Source organism: Enhydra lutris, unplaced genomic scaffold (assembly GCF_002288905.1).
Source record: "Enhydra lutris kenyoni isolate GAN:26980312 unplaced genomic scaffold, ASM228890v2 scaffoldscaffold23, whole genome shotgun sequence".
Classification (NCBI taxonomy): Eukaryota; Metazoa; Chordata; class Mammalia; order Carnivora; family Mustelidae; genus Enhydra; species Enhydra lutris.
In genome coordinates, this window is record NW_019154107.1 from 413,057 (window position 1) to 435,560 (window position 22,504).

Genomic DNA, 22,504 nt, shown 5'->3' on the forward strand with positions numbered 1-22,504 from the left:
CAGTTACTGTCCCCCTGCACATTTTGGCCACCATGGGCCTTGGAGGACCAGTACCCAGCCAGGCTTAAAAATTGCTGAGAAGAAAAGCCACCTCCTTTTCATCGTATTTATTACTTGTAGTTTAAAATGAAACTCTCACCTTATTTATTTAGCCTTCCACAGTGAGGGTCCTTTGGCTCCCCCCCTTTTTTTTAAGATTAAAAAAGAATTTTTTTTTTTTTTTTGAGCTAGACAGAGCAGGAGCAAGGGGAATGGCAGAGGGAGAGAGGATGGATAGGAAGAAGCAGACCCCCTTGCTGAGCAGGGAGCCCGGTGCAGGACTCAATCCCAGGACCCTGAGATCCTGACCTGAGCCGAAGGCAGCCACTTAACCCAATGAGCCCCCCATGCACCCCCCCCTATCTTTTTCAGTAATAATCACCAACCCCTATTGAGTGCTTACTGTATGCCGGGAGCTCTTCTAAGTGTCTTGCATGATAGCTCTTGCACCCTTTGACAAACAACCCTGAGGCGTAAATACTGTTGGCATCCCCGTCTCACACATCAGGACACTGAGGCATAGAGAAGTTAAGAAATTTGTTCTTGCCCCACAGCCAGTGCATGGGGCATCTCCCCCCGACCCATTTCATCAAATAGAGCTCCTCTCTCCAAGTCAGAAGGGTTTGGATTTGCTCTGCCCCTGCTCTGTATTTTCCTTCTCATATGACAAGTAGGGTGGATGAGTGAGGGTCCACCTGCGAGGTCACTCAGCATCCCGACGCTTTCCTAATGGCGAGGAGCGGCTTGGGACAGAGAGCTGAGCAAGGAGTCATCCTCTGGCTTCTCAGCCAACAGTTTGAGTCACTTCAGTCTGGTGAGACCCGACTGAAGTAACTGAAAGCAGATGGCTCTTACCTGCGCCAAGCACTGCCATTAGCACTCGCCCGCCTGCATACTTTTTCGGAATTGTCCTCCTGTCCGAGAGAAGCCTGGGCGGGATTCACCAACAGCCTGAATTCATCTCTTTGAAACTCCATAGAACTTCTCATCTGCTTACTCTCCTGGGGGAAGTCAGAGGCTCTCGGAAGTCAGTAATTGTGAGCCCTGGAGTCATCATTTTTGCAGTTGTAACAGAGCCCGGTGTGGGGACGCGAGATGGAAACAGCACGTGGGTTGATTGCCATAGACGAGGTGCAGAGTGGAGCAGCTAAAATCTCCTCCTGGAAGGAAGGGATTAGCCAGTCAAAGTGGAAAACAGATTTGAGAAATCCATTTACCCTTAAGGTTTAGTAGGGAATGCAGGTCAGACTTACTGTAATGTCTTTAGTCATGGCTCTGTCTCCTGGTTTTATCTTGAACCGGGCTCAGAGTTTCAAAAAGAAAGGGGGTATGTGAGCCTTGAAACCCTGGCCTTAGTACTTCCATCCACATTATTAGGAATCAAAATTCTTGTCATTTATCGAACTGAAGGGATGGCATTAAAATATATGTAAAATTATTAATTTACTACTTGTGTATTTCTCAGTTATCTGTAGGTTATTAAGGAAAAAGTCTTGCTTCTGCTTGTATGATCATAGAACCCAACTTAAATTTCACTAGCATATCCTTGATTTTTCTCCTGAGAATAAATATCACCTACGATAAGATAAGAGCTTGGAAATATTCACATGGATTTTGACATGGTCCCAGGCCATAAAAGAATGTCAAAATCCTAATTAGTCTTCAAATAATCTTTTTTGTGGCAAAAAACTTCTGCTTGGAAGAACACCATTTCAATATACTATTTGTCACCTCATTACCTGAAAGCCACTTGGAGGCATTTTGTGGAATTCAAACCCTTTGAAGGCCCAGAGGGCCAGCACAGCATCACGAAGATGCACGGGGCCTTGAACAGAGAAGACAGAATCCTAACTGTAAGCTTGCCCCTGACTAGATGTGCGGCCTGAGGCAAGTCCCCCTTTGTGAACCTCTCTTTCCTCGTCTGGAAAGTGTGTTGCACTAGATAGTCTTTGTAAAATGAAAATTAGAAGGCTGTGTGTGATCTAGTCCCTTGCTTTTCTTTCCCACTACACTCAGTCTTGCTCCCTCCCTCCTTGTAACGCGAGCGCGGACACGCACACTCACACGCGCACTGGCCCAGGTCTTCCTGGAACACTGGAATGCTCTATACCGTGGTGCCTCTTGCCTTTGGGGCTTTCCTCAAGGGACTCCGCCCCACAGAGCTTTCCCCCCCGGATTGCCCTCCCTGAAGTGGTCTCTTCCCCACCTCGTCTCCCCTTGTCACTTACCCTGATTGACTTTCTTCAGGGTGCTTCGCGCCATCAGAAGCTATAAGCCCCAGGATGCTGTTACGTGGTAGGTGGATGAAGGAACTAATGGAACACAGTAGAAAGTCCAACAGAGACACATGTTGAGTTGAGTGATGTCTTCATGAGCATTTATTTTGTTACTTTAAATTGTATGATCTTAAAAATAAAAGTTTCAAAAAGAAATTTTTAAAAAAAGTGAGCCGTGCATGGAATAGTGTCATGAACTAAAGATTGTGATTATACAGATTCTGTGCACCTGAGATCAAAAAATGTTACAGTGGATGCTCACTCAGTGGGAGGGGACTCCTTCTCCAGCTGAGAGATTGGCATAGGTGACCAGAAAGACCTCTGGAACCCAGCAGTGGCCGCCCACACCCCCATCCCGTCTCACTGGCTCGCTGGCGAGGGAACTACAGCTCAGAGAGGCCGAGTCCCTTTTCCAAGGCCACGGGGTTCTGAAGGGGCAGAGCAAGGATCTGGGGCAGGCCCCACTCACGAGCCCGTGCCTGGGTCACAACACCATAACGCCTCCCTGGGCTGTCTGAGGGCTGAACACGGCGGATGGCAGTGTTGCCGCAGCCTCTTCCCAGGGAAATAGAAGAGTCCTCTCCACCCTACAAAACAGGAGATCTTTGCCCTCACGGAACTTGGGATTTCTGCTCCAGCAGGACTTCTTCTGGGCGCCCCACAGCAGAGACCCGCAGAGGAAGTCTCGGTGGCAGCATTCTGAGGCCTCTCCCACAGGGCCCCTCAGCTGGGAAGCCGTTGCTGTCCAGAGACCAGCACGTTTTGGCTTTTGCTCGCCTCAGAGCTCCCTCCCCTTTCCCAAACACAAAAATATTGGCATTTCCTGGAAAGTGGTTTTGGCCCAAAGCCTGATAGCTATCCCACACTCTTGGGCCAGTTTTCCTTGGGGCCTCTGTTCTTTTATTTCATTGAGCATTTATTTGAGAGCTGGTGATGCTCCCTCCTGTGTTTATACCTGAGGTAAAGGGCCCCTGGCAGGTGCCCTGGGGAGCACCCCGCCCCCCCCCCCCCCCACCATCAGCCAGCTCTGCTCCATCTCCACTCCCTCCAGGACGCTAAGAATTGGTCGGAGTCACAGTGCTCATACACAGTACCTCTTTGGGTGGTGTTTCCCCTTTTTTGGTAGCTTGATAGTATTTTTAGCTTCCCCCCCCCCTTAAATCAAGGGTAATTAAAGTCAAATGATTCTTAAGTGGTCAAATGATTCAGTTTTGAGAATTTGTCGTACCTGTATAGTGACTGTCTGAAAGAGGCTATAAAACATTCCTGTCACCCCAGAAAAGTCCTCCCCCCCCCCGCAACTCCCCATAGCAACCACTGTCTGATCTCAGGCATACATTCTTTGGGCCTGTTTTTGGATATTGTGCCAATGAAATCTTATAGCATGTACACTTTTGTATCTGGCTTCTTTCACTCAGCACAGTGTTTCTGAGACTCACTGACATTGTCGCATGTGGCGGGAGGTCACTGCTTTTCATGGCTGAGAGAAGTCCACCGTGTGAGTGTTGCACGCTAGGTTTACCCATCTGCTGACAGACATTTGAGTTTCCAGTTCTTGCCTTTCTTGACCAGACTTCTGTGTACAGCTCTTCTTGTGAATATATGTTGTCATTTTTTTTAATTTAAAGGTTTTATTTATTTATTTGACAAAGAGAGAGAAAGAGAGAAAGCACAGCAGGGGGAGTGACAGTCAGTGGGAGAGGGAGAAGCAGGCTCCCCACTGAGCAGGGAGCCCAACCCCAGGACCCCGGGATTATGACCTGAGCCGAAGGTAGACGCTTAACCGACTGAGCCACCCGGGCATCCCTGTATTTTCATTTCTTTGGGGAGGATACCTAAGTGTGGAATTGATGAGCCAGAGGGTGGACAGTTGTGTAACTTCATTGGAAACTGCCAGATGGTTCTCCAAAGTGACCATACCATTCAACCAGCAGTGTATGAGCCCTCCAGTTGCTCCAAGTTTTGGTGTTGGTCTTTTTTATTTTAGTTGTTCTAATGAATGTGATACGATCCCTTAGTTTTTTATTTTAAAGGACATTTTTAAGAATTTTCAAGCATGTCAGTCAATGCCGGCTCAGACACTGAAAATGTCCTGGGAGAGGGGAAGACAAGTGTTATATTTTTATGGGTAGGAGGTTTCTGCTCCTCGTCCCTGTCCCTGAAGCACAGTCTCCAGCCCTGAGGGCATTGTCTGTGGGCTTCCACAGGGCAAGCTGAAGGCCAGAGTCCCCAGAGAGGCAAGGCTGGGCAGGAGAAGAGGCAGGCAAGAGAGCCAGGGTGGAGAAGGGAGGGACTCCTACACAGAGAGCTCAGAACCACACTGTGACAGCCCTAAGACCTGCCTCCAGGCAAACTGTGCTCTGCGCCTGCGCCTGCGTGGGCACACACAGGGGGAGAAACTAACATGTAAGTAACCAGCAGGCACAGACCAGTTCAGAAGCCTGTTCTAGGGAGTCCCAGCTGCTTATCTCCTGCTGCTGTGACCACACATGGTATGAAAGCTCCACTGGATGCAGATATGACAATATTTCTGAGGCCGAATTTTGGCAAGGCAACTGTAAATCCTCCAAAACCAATTGCCAGGCATGGGGCCGCCTTGGTCGGAAGCATCAGAAGCACCCCGGGGTGCTGGCTATGGGTTTCCTGGCTTCTCCAACTCTATGCACACAAGGTAGGGAGCACCTCTAAAATGTTTTCGCTAATCTGTATATCTCACATGTCACTATTTTACCCATTTATTACAGTCCTCATGCTAATTAGTAAGCTACCTATTTTACAACCTGTGAGTTCTAATATTCCCTGTGCTCTGTAGCCAAGCCTCAGGTATTGATGGAGATGAAGAGATAACCAGGACTCTGGTAGCACTCTGGGAACAGGTCTTGCTGATTAGAACTCAAGCTGACACACATCCTCCCCACCCGTGAGGTGTGGCCTTGATGACAACACTGACTGACGGGGTTAGGGTTTCACCTGAGTCTTAGACAGGAAATGTCGCAGTATAGGTGCTGGTGCCTCTTCTGTGTTGTGATCGGCTCTCTACAAAGTGTCAATGTCCCAAAGTCTTTAGACAGATCAGTATTTTGGAGAGGAACCCAGAAAGAGATCAGTAATGTTGAACACAAGGCAAGAGCTTGCTACAAGTGAAACTTCAGTGGTTGCTAGAGGGGAGGATACTATTGAATTGGTGGTGTCTGCCTAGGAAATCAATTATGGAGGGCAGGAAGGGAAAGCTGGCCCAGACCCTTGAGCCATAGACGATGAGTTCCCCTAAAGGAAAATCCACAGTGACCTATCCAATAAAGAATCTGATGTGACTGGGAAAATGGTAAAAATCCCAGGCCTTCCTGCTCCACCAACTACCCCAGCTTCCCAGGTCTCTTGGCCTGTGTCATGCCAGGGCCCTGCTTTGCCTCCCTCCCACACCCATACCCATTCACACGGACCAGGGCAGCCTTTGGGGTTCCAGGAACGAAGGCTGCTGAGAGCTCTTCTCCTCTGGCTCTGTGAAGGCAGCTTCACCCTCCTGTTCTCTCGAAACCCTGCCAGCTCTGAGTCCCCATGAAATGGACTCTTTCAGTGGCTCTTAATGCAGGAACCAACCAAAAAAATATCCTGAACCCACGTTAATAAATCGAGCCAAAAGTTCCCACACGTTTAGTGCTGAAAAGTTAACTCGAGGTAGCTCAGAATTGGGCTCTGAGTGCTTGGGCTATCTTGCCGGTCTGGTTTTCAGCTAGTGGGGTTCAGTGTGCTCTGAGGCTACAAATCAGTCTGTCCCCAGCACTCACTTTGCAGAGCAGGTCCCAGGAAGCATTGATGGTGTCCTTGAAAGTAATGCTAGCTGCTGTTTCAAATAGGTTGGAAGTGTGTTGTGGCTCAAACACGGTAGAAGTTTATTCCTCATTTACAAAAACCCCAAAACAGTTGTTCCTGATGGCAGGTGGTCCTCCTCCAAACTGTGATTCAGGCGTGCAGGCACTTCTATCTTGTGGCTCCACTGTCTCCAACAGGTAGCTTCCAAGAGGTCTCTGCGCATCAAGCTCAGGTAGAAAGGAAGAGATTGGAGCACCATGTATGGAAAGTTTATAGGACCCAGCCCTGGAAGCGGCACACATCACCTCCAACCACATTCTGTTGGGTAGAACTCAGGCACATGGCCACCCCTAACTGCAAGGGAGGCTGGGAAATGTAGTCCAGGCAGAACAGGAAGTGGGTATGGTGAACAGCTGGCCAGTCAGCCAGGGATGAAATATATCCCCGAGAAGGATGGGAATGAATCCCTGCCTGGGCTTCATGCTTGTGCAGAGGTGTAAGAAGGAAGAGCTAGGCCACAAAAGAAATGGGAGCTCCTGTGTCCTTCAGGGGCCAGCAGTGGCTGGCTACAGTGGTATTGATGGAGGGAGGGGCTCAAGGCTGCCCCTGCCCCAGGTGCAGAAGCAGGCCAAGGAATTCTAGCCTCCAGCCAGAGGTGAGACGACGCTTTCCCCTTCTCTCTCCCTTCATGCCCTCCCCCAGCCCCCTCTACCCCTACACATGATGCCAGGAACCTTTGCCCTCTCTTGTCCCGCCCTCCCTCAGACCTGCCTTCTCTGTACTAAATGTTGTTCACATTCTGGAAAGCTCTGGCCCTCCTTCCCATCAAGATAGTCATTCCCTGGGGATTCACAGCTCAGTTCCTGGAAGGAAAACACACACACACACACACACACACACAAAAAAAAAACGAACCAATTCACACCAAGGTGGTACTGATCTGCTGGGGTTTCTGAGACACTGGGATGAGAAAGTGAGTGTGAAATACCTAGCAGGGTGCCTGGCACATAAGTAAATGCTTAGTAAATAGTTTATTAGTATCATGTTGTGAGACTGCGTGTCCAGGGCAGGGGGGGGTGTGGGTGGGAGGGGGAGAGAGAGACAGAGAGGCAGACAGGCAGAAAAGGGAAGGAACTAGCAAAGCCTGGCAAATTAATCTACTTCTCTTTTCCTCCCAATGTAATGGTCTCCCTCCCGAATCATGGCATTCTGTTGGTCAGGATCAGTGAAGACATCAAAACTGTGTGGGTTCAGTTGGCAGTCCTTTGGGACATGAGGCAGCTTTTCACTCCCCGTGGAAGAGCCAGACACCCTCTCCAATTCACAGCACCCTGTCTCTCCCTGAAGCCCTCACCAGCCTTGGGCTCCAGCCCTGGCCAGGCCACACACCCTTTCCCCCTTGTACCTTTCCTCCTGCTCTTCTAGAACCCCCCACTCCATTCCACTCCCTCCTCTGTTGAAAGCTGCCCCCGTGTGACACCTCCAGCAATTAAGGTTCGGTGACCAGAACCCAGATGTGGAATAGGTGAGGACAAAGTAGATTCCAGTGAATTCTGGTTGGAGAGTTACAGGGACAACAGGTGGCCTCATTCCTGCTCACCTGCTGTGCAGTGTGTGTGTGTGTGTGTGTGTGTGTGTGTGTAAACACACGCATTCCAGAAGAACTCTTCCCTGAAAGAAAATGGGAAATAACACCTATAATCTTCATTGTCAACTAACCAAATGTTACACAGTAGCTTTTGCCTTCCCCCGTCCCAGCCTTGCATTGTTTATGCTCCATTAGCTGCGGCGACAAGGCTTGCTTTCGGAGAAATATAGTGAATTTCTAGGACTTCGAAAGGCTCACCGGCCCTAAGATTCTGCAGTGTGTGGTTCTGCTCTTGAAAGAGCTCACCTCCAGGCAGAGAGATGCTTCTGGCCGAAGGGAATTCCAGAAAGCAGTCTCCCTGTTTAAAAGGCGAGCATTCTCCAGCCTCTTCTTCCTGCATTGTCTGTGCACTTCTCAGGTCAAGGCTGCTATTATTTTTATTTTTAGGCGGGATGCAGCTGATAAAGTGAAGGGGCGTTTGTTTATTTATTGTTTTTTGGTCCCCGAGTTGGAACACGAGATCCCCAGAAGAGAAACTCCCTCTGTGACTCATCGCAGGAACATCTAGCCTTCCAGCCAGCACAAATATGATTAAAACAACTTTCTTGAGGGCCCCAGTTATAGTCTAGCAAAGGAACACATTAGCCAAGCTGACCGTCTCTGGACCATTGCGAAAACACCCTACCGTGGCGGCCTGAATTGGTGACATTTGGGTCTTCACATAAGAAGCACTTTTCAGGGTGTGGCTGGTGTAGTAGACGTGGTTTGTCCCCGTCCTCATGTCCCCTCAGACTGGCCTGTGTACCCTGAGGGCTGCTTACTGCAAATAACTGTGACTTTCTTGAGGACATCACCCCCGCCCCCACCCCGCCGCGGGGAGCACACTAGGCCACCTGCCGGGCTAGTTCGAAGGGCTAGAGAATTAACACATCATCAAGGGAGCAGCCCTTGACCTGTGACAGATGGGTGTTTGTCAATAAGCACCCCGATTCTGAGGCATGGGGTTTCTGCCACCTCCCAGCTTCCCCCAGTGGAATCGAGCCCTGGTTGCCCACAGTAGTAACTTAGCGGATAAATTGGCTTCCTTCTCTTCCATGTCTCTCTGCTTCACTCCTCTACTGGTATTTTCTGGGATCTTCTCCCAAATAAACTAGTTCCAGGCAAATCGATCTGTTCATGGAGCAGCGCAAACTCAGACAACTAGCTGGCTGAGTTCGTCCAAACCCAGCAGCCCTCCGCCCGCTGTATCCATCACCAGTGGTGGCGGTCAAGAAGTTTCCACCGCGACCGTGGCACTGAAGTAGCATCCTGTACGTGGGGTTGGGGCCCTCTGAGAACCCCTAATTTCTTCATGAAAACCTAGGAAGACAGAAACCAGACTTCCAAGAGGCAGCCAGTTGAACAGCAGGGCCCAGTACCGTGAAGTAAGGACAACTTCGGACAGTGCACCTGTTCAGTATTTCAGCTATGGTGGGGGCCAAGTGAATTTTGGTGGCGACCTCCCCGTCAGGTGCAACATCAGTTCTATGTCAAATGCCTTCCCAGGCCCTTGCAGCTGATTTAAAAATAAATCTTTGAACAAACAGGGTTTTAACTTGGGAGCTTACTGTGCAAACCCACTGGGAGCATTTGTAATGCTATTTAAGACCCTCCGAGGAAGGATTGAGCGGTGAATGTAAAGATGATAGCAGCGACGCCAGTGACACGGTGACGATGACGATGGCGATGATGATGAGAATGATGAAGATGGAGACAGCGATCCCGACGATTAAGACGATGATGGTGGTGGCGGCGGTGATAACGACCACGTTTCGTGCAGGATTTTCCACGTGCCTGGCATGGTGCCAAGTTCTTTACGTGGACTGTTTCTTTCAGCCATGACGACCACTGCAGCTCTGGAAGCCCCATTTTGCAGAGAGGGAGATCGAGGTTTCGAACTCACTTGCCCAAGGCCACACAGCTAGCAAAGCGAGGCAGCGCTGAAATTTGAACCCAGGCCTGAGTTCAAATCTTGTACTTCCGACCACTCTTGTGAGGGGGAGCCCAGGGCCCTGGGTGAGACTGATACTGCTTCTATGCCGGTACGTGGTGAGAGGCTCACGTGCATTAGGAGAAGGGAAAATCCGAACTCCAGTCCTTTGACTTTACAAGTCTACACCCCTTTCTTCCAGTGACCCCTCAAAAGGTCTATTTCTGGCACACTAGTCTCTGGAAAATGTCCGGCTAATGACACGGGATTATAAACAGTCCTTTTCCCAGAACAAAAATTTAACCTTTGTATCTCAATCTAATTAGAAGTATTTTCTCTTCCAGAGGCAGGTTCCCCCCACTCTTTGTTCCATAGCGAAGAGGTTTCTTTATTGCAAAAACAAAACAAAACCAAAAAAAAAAAAATCTCTCCAAACACCATAGCTTTTGAAGATGACAGACACAGGCCTGAGACCTTGGACGAGACCTGCGCTCCCGCACAAGGTGGCCACTTGGACACCAGCACCTGAGGGTGTTTGGGGTTTCTGTGTCCAGCTGAAGGGTGGGTGACCTTGACCAAGTGCGGGGCCAGACACTCCCTGACCCTCCCCGCCCACTGTCTAGGTGACTGTCCCCTGCCCCCAACAGCAGTTCTTCATGGTTTCTCTCCCTGGGATTCCGAGGTTCACCAAGACTTGAAGGGGCTGCTTCTTATCTTGTAGTTTCTGGACAATTAAGCATTTCTTCTCTACTTTAGAGACATCCTTGCCTTAACATCTCTTCCTGTTGCTGTCTTGGGACTGGTGTTCTTCCAATGAGACTTACTGCTTTACCTCTACAGGAAACAGGGGCCTTGAAGGAGCCCCGCTGGAAGCAGATAACCCTGAGGGGACATGGGTTGCTTAATCCTTTGGGGATTGAGCCACAACAGAAGGGAACACGCCTATGGAGGAAACAGTACCAGGGTAGAGGAATAGGAAAACATGCCTGGCACACAGTAGGTGCTCAGATAGTTTTTGAAAGAATGAAGACAGGAATAGAGGGGCACTTTGTTCCTATTCTAGCCCTCACCCAGTCCTGTGTGGCCCAAGGGCCACCATCGGTCCTTGTGAGCAGGCCAGAGGTAGTTGGGAGTATGAAATGAGATCACAGATGCAAAGACATCTGACACTCTCCACCTGGGCAAGAAAGGAGACCGGGCAACCCCATGGTGCCCTCCCCAGCCAGTCTCCCAGGTCCCTCCCGTACTCTAGTGGAACCCAGCAAAGGCCATCAACAGAAAACCGCCTCTGGGCCTCTGAGCTGTTAGCTCTAGTCGTGAAGTTTTCCCTGTAATCCTCAGATTTGTTCAGTTTTAATATTTCTCATTTTCAACCGAATGTTTATCTGCGAGGCCCAGCCTTAGCCTGAGACCCCACAGAGACCACAGAGTAGGTATGCTTGGTACTGGATAGGTTCTCTGCCAGTGCTGTGTCTTCAACCCACAGACGCTGCCTGATGATGGGCAGTTGAGTCCCAAGAGAGGCAAAGTGTACTCTGACTGAAGCCAAAAACAAAACAAAACAAAAAAACACAACAAAACTTCGTACCTTCTCCCTTCCCTTCAGCCTTCACTTCTTCCCTGGCCTGGTTTAAAGATGACCTGGAGGGGTGCCTGGGTGGCTCAGTTGGTTAAGCGTCCGATTCTTTTTTTTATTATTATTATGTTAGTCACCATACAATACATGATTAGTTTTTGATGTCGTGTTCCATGAGTCATTGTTTGCGTATAACACCCAGTGCTCCATGCAATCCATGCTCTCCTTAATACCCATCACCAGGATCACCCATCCCCCCACCCCCTCCCTTCCAAAAACCTGTTTGTTTCCCGGAGTCCATAGTCTCTCATGGTTTGTCTCCCGCTCCAATTTCTCCTCCCTTCATTTTTTCCTTCCTTCTCCTAATGTCCTCCATGCTATTCCTCATGTTCCACACGTAAGTGAAACCATATGATAATGGACTTTCTCTACTTGACTTATTTTACTCAGCATAACCTCCTCCAGTTCCATCCATGTTAATGCAAAAGTTGGGTATTCATCCTTTTGATGGCTGAGTAATATTCCATTGTGTATATGGACCACATCTTCTTTATCCATTCATCAGATGAAGGGCATCTTGTCTCTTTTCACAGTTTGGCTACTGTGGACATTGCTGCTATGAACATTGGGGTGCATGTGGCCCTTATTTTCACTACATCTGTATCTTTGGGAATAAATGCCCAGTAGTACAATTTCTTGGTCATAGGGTAGCTCTATTTTTAATTTTTTGAGGAACCTCCACACTGTTTTCCAAAGCAGCTGCACCAACTTGCATTCCCACCAACAGTGTAAGAGGGTTCCCCTCTCTCCACATCCTCTCCAACACTTGTTGTTTCCTGTCTTGTTAATTTTGGCCATTCTAACTGGTGTAAGGTAGTATCTCAATGTGGGTTTGATTTGAATTTCCCTGATGGCTAATGAAGGTGAATGTTTGTTTCATGTGTCTGTTAGCTATTCATATGTCTTCTTTGGAGAAGTGTCAGTTCATGTCTTCTGCTCATTTTTTGACTTGCTTGTTGTTTGGGTGTTGAGTTTGAGAAGTTCTTTATCGATCTTGGATATCAGCCCTTTGTAGTGTCATTTGCAGATATCTCCCATTCTGTGGGTTGCCTCTTTGTTTTGTTGACTGTTTCCTTTGCTGTGCAGAATAAGTGTCCGATTCTTGATTCTGGCTCAGGTCATGGTCTCAGGGTCATGAGTTCAGGGGAGTGAGTCTTCTCAATGGTCCTGGGAGTGGCCCCAGAAAACCTACCCTTCGTGCACTTCCCGTCTTTCCAATTCTCCTTCACACTTCCCCATGTTTCATGGCCCTGTAGCAATTCCCAGAAGGCTAAGTTTGACTCCTTCCCATCACGCACCACTCACTCGAGGGAGGCCTGAGTTAACTTCCTCCCCACAATGAGAGCAGGGCAGTACCCCATGTCATAAAAGAGGAAACTGAGTCCCAGGGACATAAAATGAGTTTCCCACAGTCATGAAAATTTCATGTGTGTGTGTTTGTGTGTGTGTGGTTTTTTTTTTTTTAAGATTTTATTTATTTGGCAGAGAGAAAGCACAAGCAGGGGGAGCTGCAGAGGGAGAGGGAGAAGCAGGCTCCCTGCTGAGCAGGGAGTCCGATTCGGGGCTTGATCCCAGGACCCTGGGCTGAAGGCAGACGCTTAATGACTGAGCTACCCAGGCACCCTTGAGTTTCTGTGTCTTGAATCTCATCTCTTCTGTTTCAATCACTTGACTACTAGGTATCACTGTCTCAGGAGCTTACTTCATCTTTTTGAATCTAGCTCCTTCGAACTATATTTGACATTTTGATGGTTGAATCAGACCATCCCACAGACTTTGGTGTTCAATGCTGGTTGTGTTAGAGAGGTAACTAGGGACCCCTTCAACTCAAGTGGACTTTGAAACCAAAGCAGTGGGCGAAGGGCTGTGCCTTTGGAGGAGCAGAGCTCTGGGAGTAGGTGCTCTCTACACCTCTGAACCTCAGCTTCCTGCGTAGCAAAATGGAGAGATGAACTGGGCCAGTGACCTCAAGACTTGTTCAGGCAAGGGGGACCCAGACATTTTGCTGGGCCTTGAGAACATCATCATCTGTCCTGCTGAGTTGCAACATTTTTATTCTTGCACTCCTATCAGAAAAAACTGCACAATTTCCCAACACACACACACACACACAGTTATATGTCTTCTTATATTGATTTACTACATATGCTATAAAATAGAAAAATGGGAATAAAAAGAGCGAGATGGCAAAATGAACATAAATGAGTTTTATGGTGACCTTGCCTCGCTCCCAGGAAGACCTGGGAGTCCCCTGGTATCAACGATGTTCAGGACCCTGCTTGCCCACCTCCACCATGTTTTTCCCTGTGGGGAGAGCAAAACCATTTTTTATGCAGCAGCACATCAGAGCTGAGATTTACAGGCTGTGCTCTGCAGAGCTGCCCAGAGCCACTGCCCATCTAACTGAAGGGGAGACTCAGTCCTGAACCCTGAGGCCACCACTGTTTCCATAAATGAAGTCTCATGTCGGGGAACTCCTTTCCAAAGCTCACCTGGGTGGTCATATTTCTTTTGGACGGCTGTGTGGGTCTCTGGATATAAAAGGCAGTCAGCTCTAAGGTGGGTGACTATTTTGTGTATTCTCTGTATTTTCACTAATTTGAGAGCACATTCACGTGGTAATTATGTTCACAGCACCAATAGATCGACTCTGTGCTGGTGTTTAAAGCTCAGAAAATTGGATCACTGGGGCAAGTAACTAACAATTATTACACCCTATGGGGAGAGCAAAACCATTTTTTACCCAGCTGGAATTGCTTCTTAGATACTTAGTGCATATCAGGTCCTGAATGGTGAAATCATATCCACGTTGTATTAAAGACGAAAATTATGCATTGCTCCTGTAATTCCTAGTAAGTGGCGGGTGATTTTTACACGGAATTAAGTCAGTCACTGGGGGTGTAGTTGAAGTACTGGATGGAAAGCAGAAAATAGACTCAGAATGGAGAATGCTTAGCGGGGCAGGATATTTAGCAGAGGTCTCTGCAAAGTCAGCCTTGCAAGAGGGAGAGACGTGCTACCTTTTCCCAGGGGCAGGAGAACTTGGGGGACACTGTGAGAGCTGGGAAGAAGTTGAGTGAGCTTGGGTTGATGGCTTTAGTTTTTTTTCTGTGAAGCACAAAGCCAGATCCGTCACTAAGAAGATTGGCCGACAGCTGCCTCGTCTTTTGGCCTCTGGATTAAGAGTTCCCAACCTGACTGCATGTTAGAATCACCTAGGGAATTTTTTAAAACCCCAATGCCCCAGTTGTGCCCCGGACTAATTAAATCAGAGTCTGGGGGAGGAGGGGAGGGACCCAGACATCAGTAGTTTTTAAAAGCTCCCAAGCGATTCTAATGTGCAGCCGAGTTTGCAAAGCAGCACTAAGCCTGAACTTGTCAGACTTTAACATGAGGTCCTCAAACCTCCCCAGGGAGAGCCTGCCAAGGTGCAGATTCTGATTCCGGAGGTCTGAGGTGGGGCCCAAGAGCCTGCATTTTTTAGCAAGCTCCCAGGAGATGCTGCTATAGCTGCATCAAGGACCCCACTTTGAGCAGGGAGGAGGTAGACAATCCAGGTTTGACCTGAAATAATTGATAGCTGCCTACAGGCTCCATAAAAATCAAAGCTGTCAATATTTTGTAATGGGAAAACACGCATCTTAAGAGAATTATCAAGATATGTTCTTTAAATGAATGTTTTAGAGGAAGAAATTGATCTTGATAGAAAAATCTAGATGAGGCTCATTTCAGTGGAAGAGGAGAGCAGGTCACATCTGCCTGTTCTTGGGGCTAAAGGGGGCATACTGAGACATAGGGCCAGCAAGCCCACGGTCATTAAGGTCACTTCCCCCAAGGCTGGGCTTGCCTTCCAGTCACCTCACACAGTGGTCCCTGGCTTGAGTTGCTTTGCTATGCTGAATAACCTCTGCTCCTCATGCCCAGGTACCCAGCTATAAAGTGTTTGCTGAGGGGCACTGAGCTCTGCAGACCAGAGCCTTGTGATCATCTGGCAGTTGTCTGTGCTGAAAATGTTCTAAATTCTCAAAATAAAACTAAGCCCCTCCCTAGAAGATGATCTGGGCCTCTGAGAGAGACAGCCTTTTCCAAATTCCCTGCTCAGAAACCAGACTGTACCTGAACTGGTCTTGAGGACTCTTGTCTTGGGTCAGTGTGGAGTTCACAACCACATTTTGAAGTTCCTTCACTTTGAGTTGCAGGCTCTTCAGGGGGCCCCATGGCATCATTTGGGATGTGGCAGAGAGCATTGGGGTGAGGGGATTTGGCTCTCTGGGAGTGTGTGTGTGTGTGTGTGTGTGTGTGTGAGAGAGAGAGAGAGAGAGAGAGAGAGAGACTGACTTAGTGATAAATGCCCATGATGAGGAAATTAGATGGACTTTAGGACCTAGAGACTAGTCTAAATAATTTGAGTGTTCAAGTGTTCTTGCTTTTTAAAATAAGCCATAAACAGGGGCGCCTGGGTGGCTCAGTGGGTTAAGCCTCTGCCTTCAGCTCAGGTCATGATCTCAGGGTCCTAGGATCGAGTCCCGCATCGGGCTCTCTGCTCAGCGGGGAGCCTGCTTCCTCCTCTCTCTCTCTGCCTGCCTCTCTGCCTACTTGTGATCTCTGTCTGTCAAATAAACAAATAAAAAAATCTTAAAAAAAATAAATTAAGCTGTAAACAAATCCTCATTATATAAATGTCTGTCTGTAAGGAGGCCTACAGAGTGACACGAGAACAACAGTCTGGAAGCAGGAGGCCTGAGAGGAAGGCATGGCTTGCAGCGGCACCTGGTGGGTGCCAGATGTGGGCTAAGTCCCTAACTGACTGCCCGGGAGTTAGGCCCCAGGTCGGCTTCCTCCCGAATGTACCTCCTTAGAAGGAAAGAAGCACATAGCGGGCTTCACTTCACTTTTCTTTTCCTGGGAGTGCCAGAGAAACACAGGAACCTGGGGTGGACTCCTCATGCCGCTGGCTGGTGAAGGGGGCTGCCTGTCGTGTTACCCTCTATGGTCCCGCTGGGGCCTGACCCTCCACTTTTCTCACAGCAAGAGCATGGTGACTTTTGTAATAACTGGTCTTGGGGAAGTTTGGGTCAGACTTTCTGGGTCACAGTTTCCTCATCTGTGAAAAGAGTCAGGAAGAGGATGGAGACAGGAGCTTGTCCACCCTGGCGAGCCTTGACATGCCGTGATCATGTACATGGCGAGCCGGCAACCAGAGGTTGGGCAAGAGAAGTGAGACTTGGGAAGTCCTGCTCGTTCGTGTGCTCCTACTATTCACCAGACAGAGAAAGATGAGGCAGTCCTTCGCTCCTGAAGAAACGAGTGACTAGGCAATCCCAGTATGGGGTGGGGGAGGGGGCACTCAGGACCAGACAAGGGCAAGTTGGGGTGCTGTAGGACCTTAGTGATGTGGGGGAGAGATCACCCCAAATCTGATGAATGAGCAGGAATTGGCTGGGTGAGGGCCAAGGCCCAAGAGGGCTCAGGCTGAGACACAGATCCTAGGGAGAACCTGCCTCTGGTATACTTAGATCTTGGTGATAGCTAGATGAGGGGTCCAGATGACAATTCTGTGACCCCCACAGCTCTCTGAGCCTAACTACTGCCCCAGACAGCCTCTCCTCACCTCCTCATTTGCCCTGGGCCCTGAGACTTTTCCCCAGAGTCTCCATCTAGGGAGCATGTGGCCTGTACTGAGGTGGACCCCAGCCCTCCAGCTCCAGCAGCTGACCCATGGCCAAGAGACTGAGAGTGACCCACACTTCCAAGCTGCCCACTTCCCATCCAGCAACACTGCATTTACAGACCTCCCCCCACCCCCGGGTCATGATGGGCGTAGGCAAGACAGAGACAGATGGATGACCTCATTTAAACCCATTTGCAAAAGATGTTTGGAGAAAACCTGAACAAAGTGTTCGCTGTCACCTCTGAAGAACTCCTGCCTGTCCACTTGAGGGCTGGTTGGTGGCTTCTGTGATTCCTTTCAATTTGAAGAGGTCCCTAGTACACCTGCCTCCCCCTGCTCGTCAGCAGGGAGGACGCCTTCTCTCTTGCCAGCTTGCTACTCACTCATCCTGAGGCCTGAGGGGACAGAGACCTGCCCTTTGAACCCTCCTCTCATGAGCTGGGTGGTCTTCGCAGAGCATCGCTAGGGCCTCCCGCCCCGGCTCTGGTAGCAGCGCCCCCCTCTGTGCTGGCACTGGGGGCTCCCAGTGGGGGGCGATGAACAACAGGGGAGGGAGAGCAGAGAAAAAGGGAAGAAACTTCCTGGAAGACAGGAGGGTGCACGGGGCAGGCAGGGCTACTTGTTCCTTTGCCAGTGTAGCCACAGGCAAGCCTCATCTCAGCAGCCCAGTGCCACTAGAGGGAAGGGACTGGGGGTGCTCATGGGGCCCACTATGGCTGAGTAGTCAAGCGGGTCCAAAGCTATGGTGTGGGAGGACGTGAAAGTGGGATTGGGCCCGTGCCTCCTCTCCCCTTTGCCCCAGCCCTGCTCCCACAGACTTGAGTCCGCAGCCGAGCTAAGGGCCTCCCTGTAACTCATGGGCGCTGAGCTGCCCTCCCACCCCCATGACAGCTGTCTCAGGAAGGTTGAGGCATAGGGGATGCCAACCTTCTTGCCCTCCAGTAATAGGGCTTTGGGCTGTCTTCCTCAAAGATAGGGACGCTGATGACCCTTCAGCTCCTTGCCTGGTGAGAGGGACAGAGGAGGACCCTGGTGGACAAAAGAGAATAAGCAAATAGTACAGTGGTTTTCTGGGAAGGACCCGGCCACCACTTTGAGGAAATCTTACACTCCAGTGCTCTCTTTTACACGGCTGGGCAGGCGCAGGTGCTCAGTGTGGAAGGGAAGGCTGTAGAGGACTCTTCCTGCCAGGAAACCAAATGCATGAAGGAGCGTGGCTCTCACAGCTCCCACTGGGAGAAGCAGCCTGGGATTAACCCTGAACTCTAATCCCAGCCTCAGCGTCCCTTATCCTATCATCTAATATTCTTAGGGGATCCATTTTCTCATCAGTAAAGTGGGCATAATCATAGGACCCCTCTCATAGGGTTGTTCTGAGGGTTAAGTGAAGTAATGCACGGAAAGTGCTCAGCATTCTTGGCAGAGGCCTGGCTCATCGCCATAGCAGATGCCCAGACAGCAACAGTAAGAGAAGACGCCCGTGGCCAGCCACCACAGTGGCTTCTGATGGCCGTCAAGGCAACTCCAATTCATTAATCGAATGAGTGCATGAAGGCACGCATGCCTTCAGGAGGGAGGGAACTGACGGTGCCTTGGGGGTATGATGTTTGGTGGGCTAAATCAGGGAGGATTCCCCTCGGGAAAAACCAGGCCCTTCAGTTAGGGCAAGCCTTCTCAGCTTTCCTGGGGTGGGCTGCCTCCCTACTCTGCCCTAAAAGAATTAATGGCCTGCACGCTGGGTCATCTCCTGGTTTTCGGAGGACACCCTGGTTCTAGGGAGTCGGGCTCTGGAGCCCCCCCTCAGAGGCCCCACAGTGTAACCCTCTACCACCCCTCGCCCTCCCGTCCTCCTGCTTTAGAGAAACTGCTTGTTCTATGCATTTGATGCATTTTGATTATCTGGAAATATCACACCTTTGTTTGTTGGTTAGAGCTGCCTTCCCGTAAGCGGGACCTCATGTGTTTATTCCCACTCCCATGGCCTGCTGGGCTGCATCTCCTCCTTGTTGGGGCAGATGTGTTGGTAATTTGGGGGTGAGGAGAGGACGTGAGGTGACTCCAGGACTAAAGTCTAGACAGCTCCAACAGGTGAGGCCAAGAATCAGAGTTCCCCAATGCCTGCCTGGCGAGCCTGAGGATTATTGAATTATTATCAAGCCCAACCAGACTCCAGGGCTGTGCAGATCCCTGAGTTAGACATGGTGCCTGCCTTCTCCATGGCAACGAGGCTAAATATGGACGCGTTTCCATGGAGAGCCATCTCGCGGTGGCAGCCCTGCTTCCTCCAGGAAGCACCAGCACTGGGTTCCTTCGGCCTCTCAGGAAGTGGCCAGAGGTGCCGACGAGATCAGGAAAGAGTAGCTCACCTTCGAGGATGTTCGTTTCCAACAAGTCTTCTATGTCTCCAGCCCTACAATCAGTAACATCCCCTCATGACAGTGGAAGTTAGGAGAGGTCACAGGTCGCACAGATGAGCCAATTAAGGAAAGCAACCCTGGGCCCCATGAGCATTCATGCAATTTTCCCATGTCGGCCCAGCTCCGTGGAGAGGATTTTCCTGTGATGGGGAGGAAAAGGGATGGCGTTTGTCAGAGAGAGTCCGTGAGGCAACTATGGGGACCCTTTGGAGATGCGCCACTGCTCTTCTCACTAAGCCAATTTGGGGAGAATTATTGCTACAAAGAGTTCTTACACTGTTTTCCATACCTGGGATGGCCCTTTTCCGTTTTCTTCGAATGTTCTAATGATGGGCGTTAAGGAGGGCTTGTGATGTAAGGAGCACTGGGTATTCTGTAAGACCGATGAAACGCAGACCGGTACTTCTGAAACCAAGAATAATTAAAAAAAAAAAAAAAGAACGTTCTAATGTGACAGGATTTTATTTTGTTCTCGAAGTAAAGTCGGTCTTTGCCTCCCGTTTGAATCCAAACAGGTCAAATGTCCACATACCCTAACCGCCCAGTACAGCAGTGTGGAATAGAACTTGGTGTTTGGCAAAAGCTAACCCTATAAGCTGAGTATTAGGCTTAAAAACACTCTGTTTAACCTCTCTTGACTGTTTAGTCCTTACATCATCTGTGTTTATAGCTTAATCGCCTGTTAAATTGGACCTCTGCGTGCACAGCTGATCACGTGGGTGTGTTTGTCTGTAGCGGTTAATATCTATAACGCGTATGTGTACATAGAGAGATGGGTGTGCTTCTCGGTTCACTGAGATGCGGAAACTTTCCAGAGATGCGGACAGGGAGCACTTCAGGCTGTTCTAAACAGTGTCTGACAGAAGACTCACGTGGCGCGTTCTGTGTTGCAGGCCCGGTGGCATCAGAGCCGAGTGATGGACGATCTGCGGTCCCAGAACCTCTCCGTGGACATGACTGAGTCCACTCCCGCCTTGGCCGGTAACAGACTGGAGAATGGCATGGCCCAGCTCATCACCACCGAGGCCTGGAACATCAACTCCACTGACCTGGTAAAGAAGGCCCTGGTGACCGTGCCGGCCCCGTCCATCCTGAACCCCCCGGCCGAGTCCCAGAGCGGCATGGCTCTGAAGGTGGCAGCCACCGTGCTGCAGCCCCTGTGCCTCGGGGAGAGCCCAGTGGTGATGCCCATTCACATGCAGGTGGAGGGAAGCTCCGCACCCGAGCTCCAGCCTAACGGCAATGCCGCCTATGTCATGACCACGCAGGGCCCCGTGCAGCTGCCCGTGGTGCTGGAGCAGCACGTCTTCCAGCACCTCAACTCCCCTCTGGTCCTGCCGCAGGAGGCCCCGTGCTCCTCCAGTGCCATCCACAACAACCTGTTCCAGGGAGCCGAGGACCCTGAGGCGCAGCCCCAGCTCCTGGACCTGCGCATCCCCAACCAGCCGCAGGAGCCCACCTTGCCGTTCGAAGCCGTGCTCCAGAATCTGTTCCCTTCTCAGGGCGCTCTCGGCCCCCCACCCTGCCAGCCTCCTCCTGGATATGCCCCTATGCCCCCCCAGGCCTTCAACTCCCCGCTGTCCCCGCTGGTCCCTCCAGCCACCCTCTTGGTGCCCTACCCAGTGATCGTCCCCTTGCCCGTGCCAGTACCCATCCCCATCCCCATCCCGGTGCCTCAGAGTCCCGAATCCAAGCTCAGCTCCGCTTGCCCCAAGCCACCGCCTTCCTTCGGCACGCACCCCTTCAAAGGCGCCCAGCCCCCTCTGGAGAAGGAGGAGCGGAAGCCCTTCGATATCCTGCAGCCGAGCGAGTACTTCCAGCTCAGCCGCCGCACGGTCATCAAGATGGGGAGCGACAACGAGGCCCTGGACCTCTCCATGAAGTCGGTGCCCTGGCTTAAGGCCGGCGAAGTCAGTTCCCCCGTCTGCCAGGAAGACGCGGCCCTAGACCTGTCGCTGGCAGCCCACCGGAAAGCCGAGCCTCCCGCTGAGACACTGTATGACAGCAGCGGGTCCGTGGGCAGCCCGGGTCACGCCACGATGGAGAAACTTCCCGGTGGCGTGGAAGTGTCCTTTGCCCCCGCCACGGCCCCAGGGGCCTCGGCTCTGATGGATAGCCACGTGGGCGGCAGCCACCCCACCCAGCTGCCCAGCCGGCCCAGCCAAGCCGGCAGCGAGGTCAAGGCTGAAAACCACATCGAGATGGTGAGCGAGTCCCAGGCGGCCAAGGTGATCGTCTCGGTGGAAGACGCGGTTCCTGCCATCTTCTGCGGCAAGATCAAAGGCCTCTCGGGCGTGTCTACCAAGAACTTCTCCTTCAAAAGAGAAGACTCGGTGCTTCAGGGCTATGACATCAACAGCCAAGGGGAAGAGCCCATGGGAAGCACTGAGCCCCTCCGGAAACCCGTCAAAAACCGGAGCATAAAGTTAAAGAAAGTGAACTCCCAGGAAATACACATGCTCCCCATCAAAAAACAACGGCTGGCCACCTTTTTTCCAAGAAAGTAAATAATGGCTTTTTAAAATTTTTATGATTATAATATGGGGAAAGGTGCATTGGTTTTATAAAAAGGCCTTTAAAACAAATTATCTTTGTTAATTATTTTGGGGAGTAGTTGGGAAGCAGGAAAGCAAATTGACTCTAGAGGCCCTGTAAGCTAGTATGGTTTTCTTTTTTAATTTTTGACTTTTCACAAATGAGTAAATAAGAGCAACCTATTTTTCAAGCAGATTGCACATTTTTTGCAGCTTTAATGGAATATTGGGTGAATCAGAGGGGTAAAAAAAGCTATTTTCATTGCCACAAAGTGCTTTGATGATGTAATACCTGACAAAGGGTAGGATGACTATTTCACAATAAATGTTTGTTTGCACTAATTGGTCGCAGCATTCTGTCATTTTTTAAAAATTTGCATTCCTTAACTGGTGTGGTTTGGCTCATGAAGCACGTTGCTCATAGAGCACGACAAGTTCTCTGTGCTTTGAGACCTGAGCTCTTCAGGCATGTCGGGCAGAGAAGAATTATATTGGCGTGTGCCCCCATAAATAGGCACTATGTATGACCCAGAGCAAGTCACTTCCCCCTCAGAACCTTGG

General features: G+C 50.2%; 1 protein-coding gene across 2 annotated transcripts in view; it reads left to right on the top strand.

The window, feature by feature from the left end:
* LOC111150504 (retinoic acid induced 2) overlaps positions 1–22,279 on the top strand; it is a 58,116-nt gene extending 35,837 nt beyond the window's left edge. The window contains exons 2-3 of one of the 2 annotated variants that reach the window (XM_022507985.1): positions 20,303–20,461; positions 20,612–22,279. In XM_022507985.1, coding sequence (XP_022363693.1) covers positions 20,327–20,461; positions 20,612–21,916 — 1,440 coding nt within the window. In that variant the 5' untranslated portion in view covers positions 20,303–20,326 and the 3' untranslated portion in view covers positions 21,917–22,279. Of the gene's footprint in view, positions 1–20,302 lie in introns of both variants that reach the window. The other variant, XM_022507984.1, reaches the window with a different exon arrangement.
* The last annotated feature ends 225 nt before the right edge of the window (positions 22,280–22,504 follow it).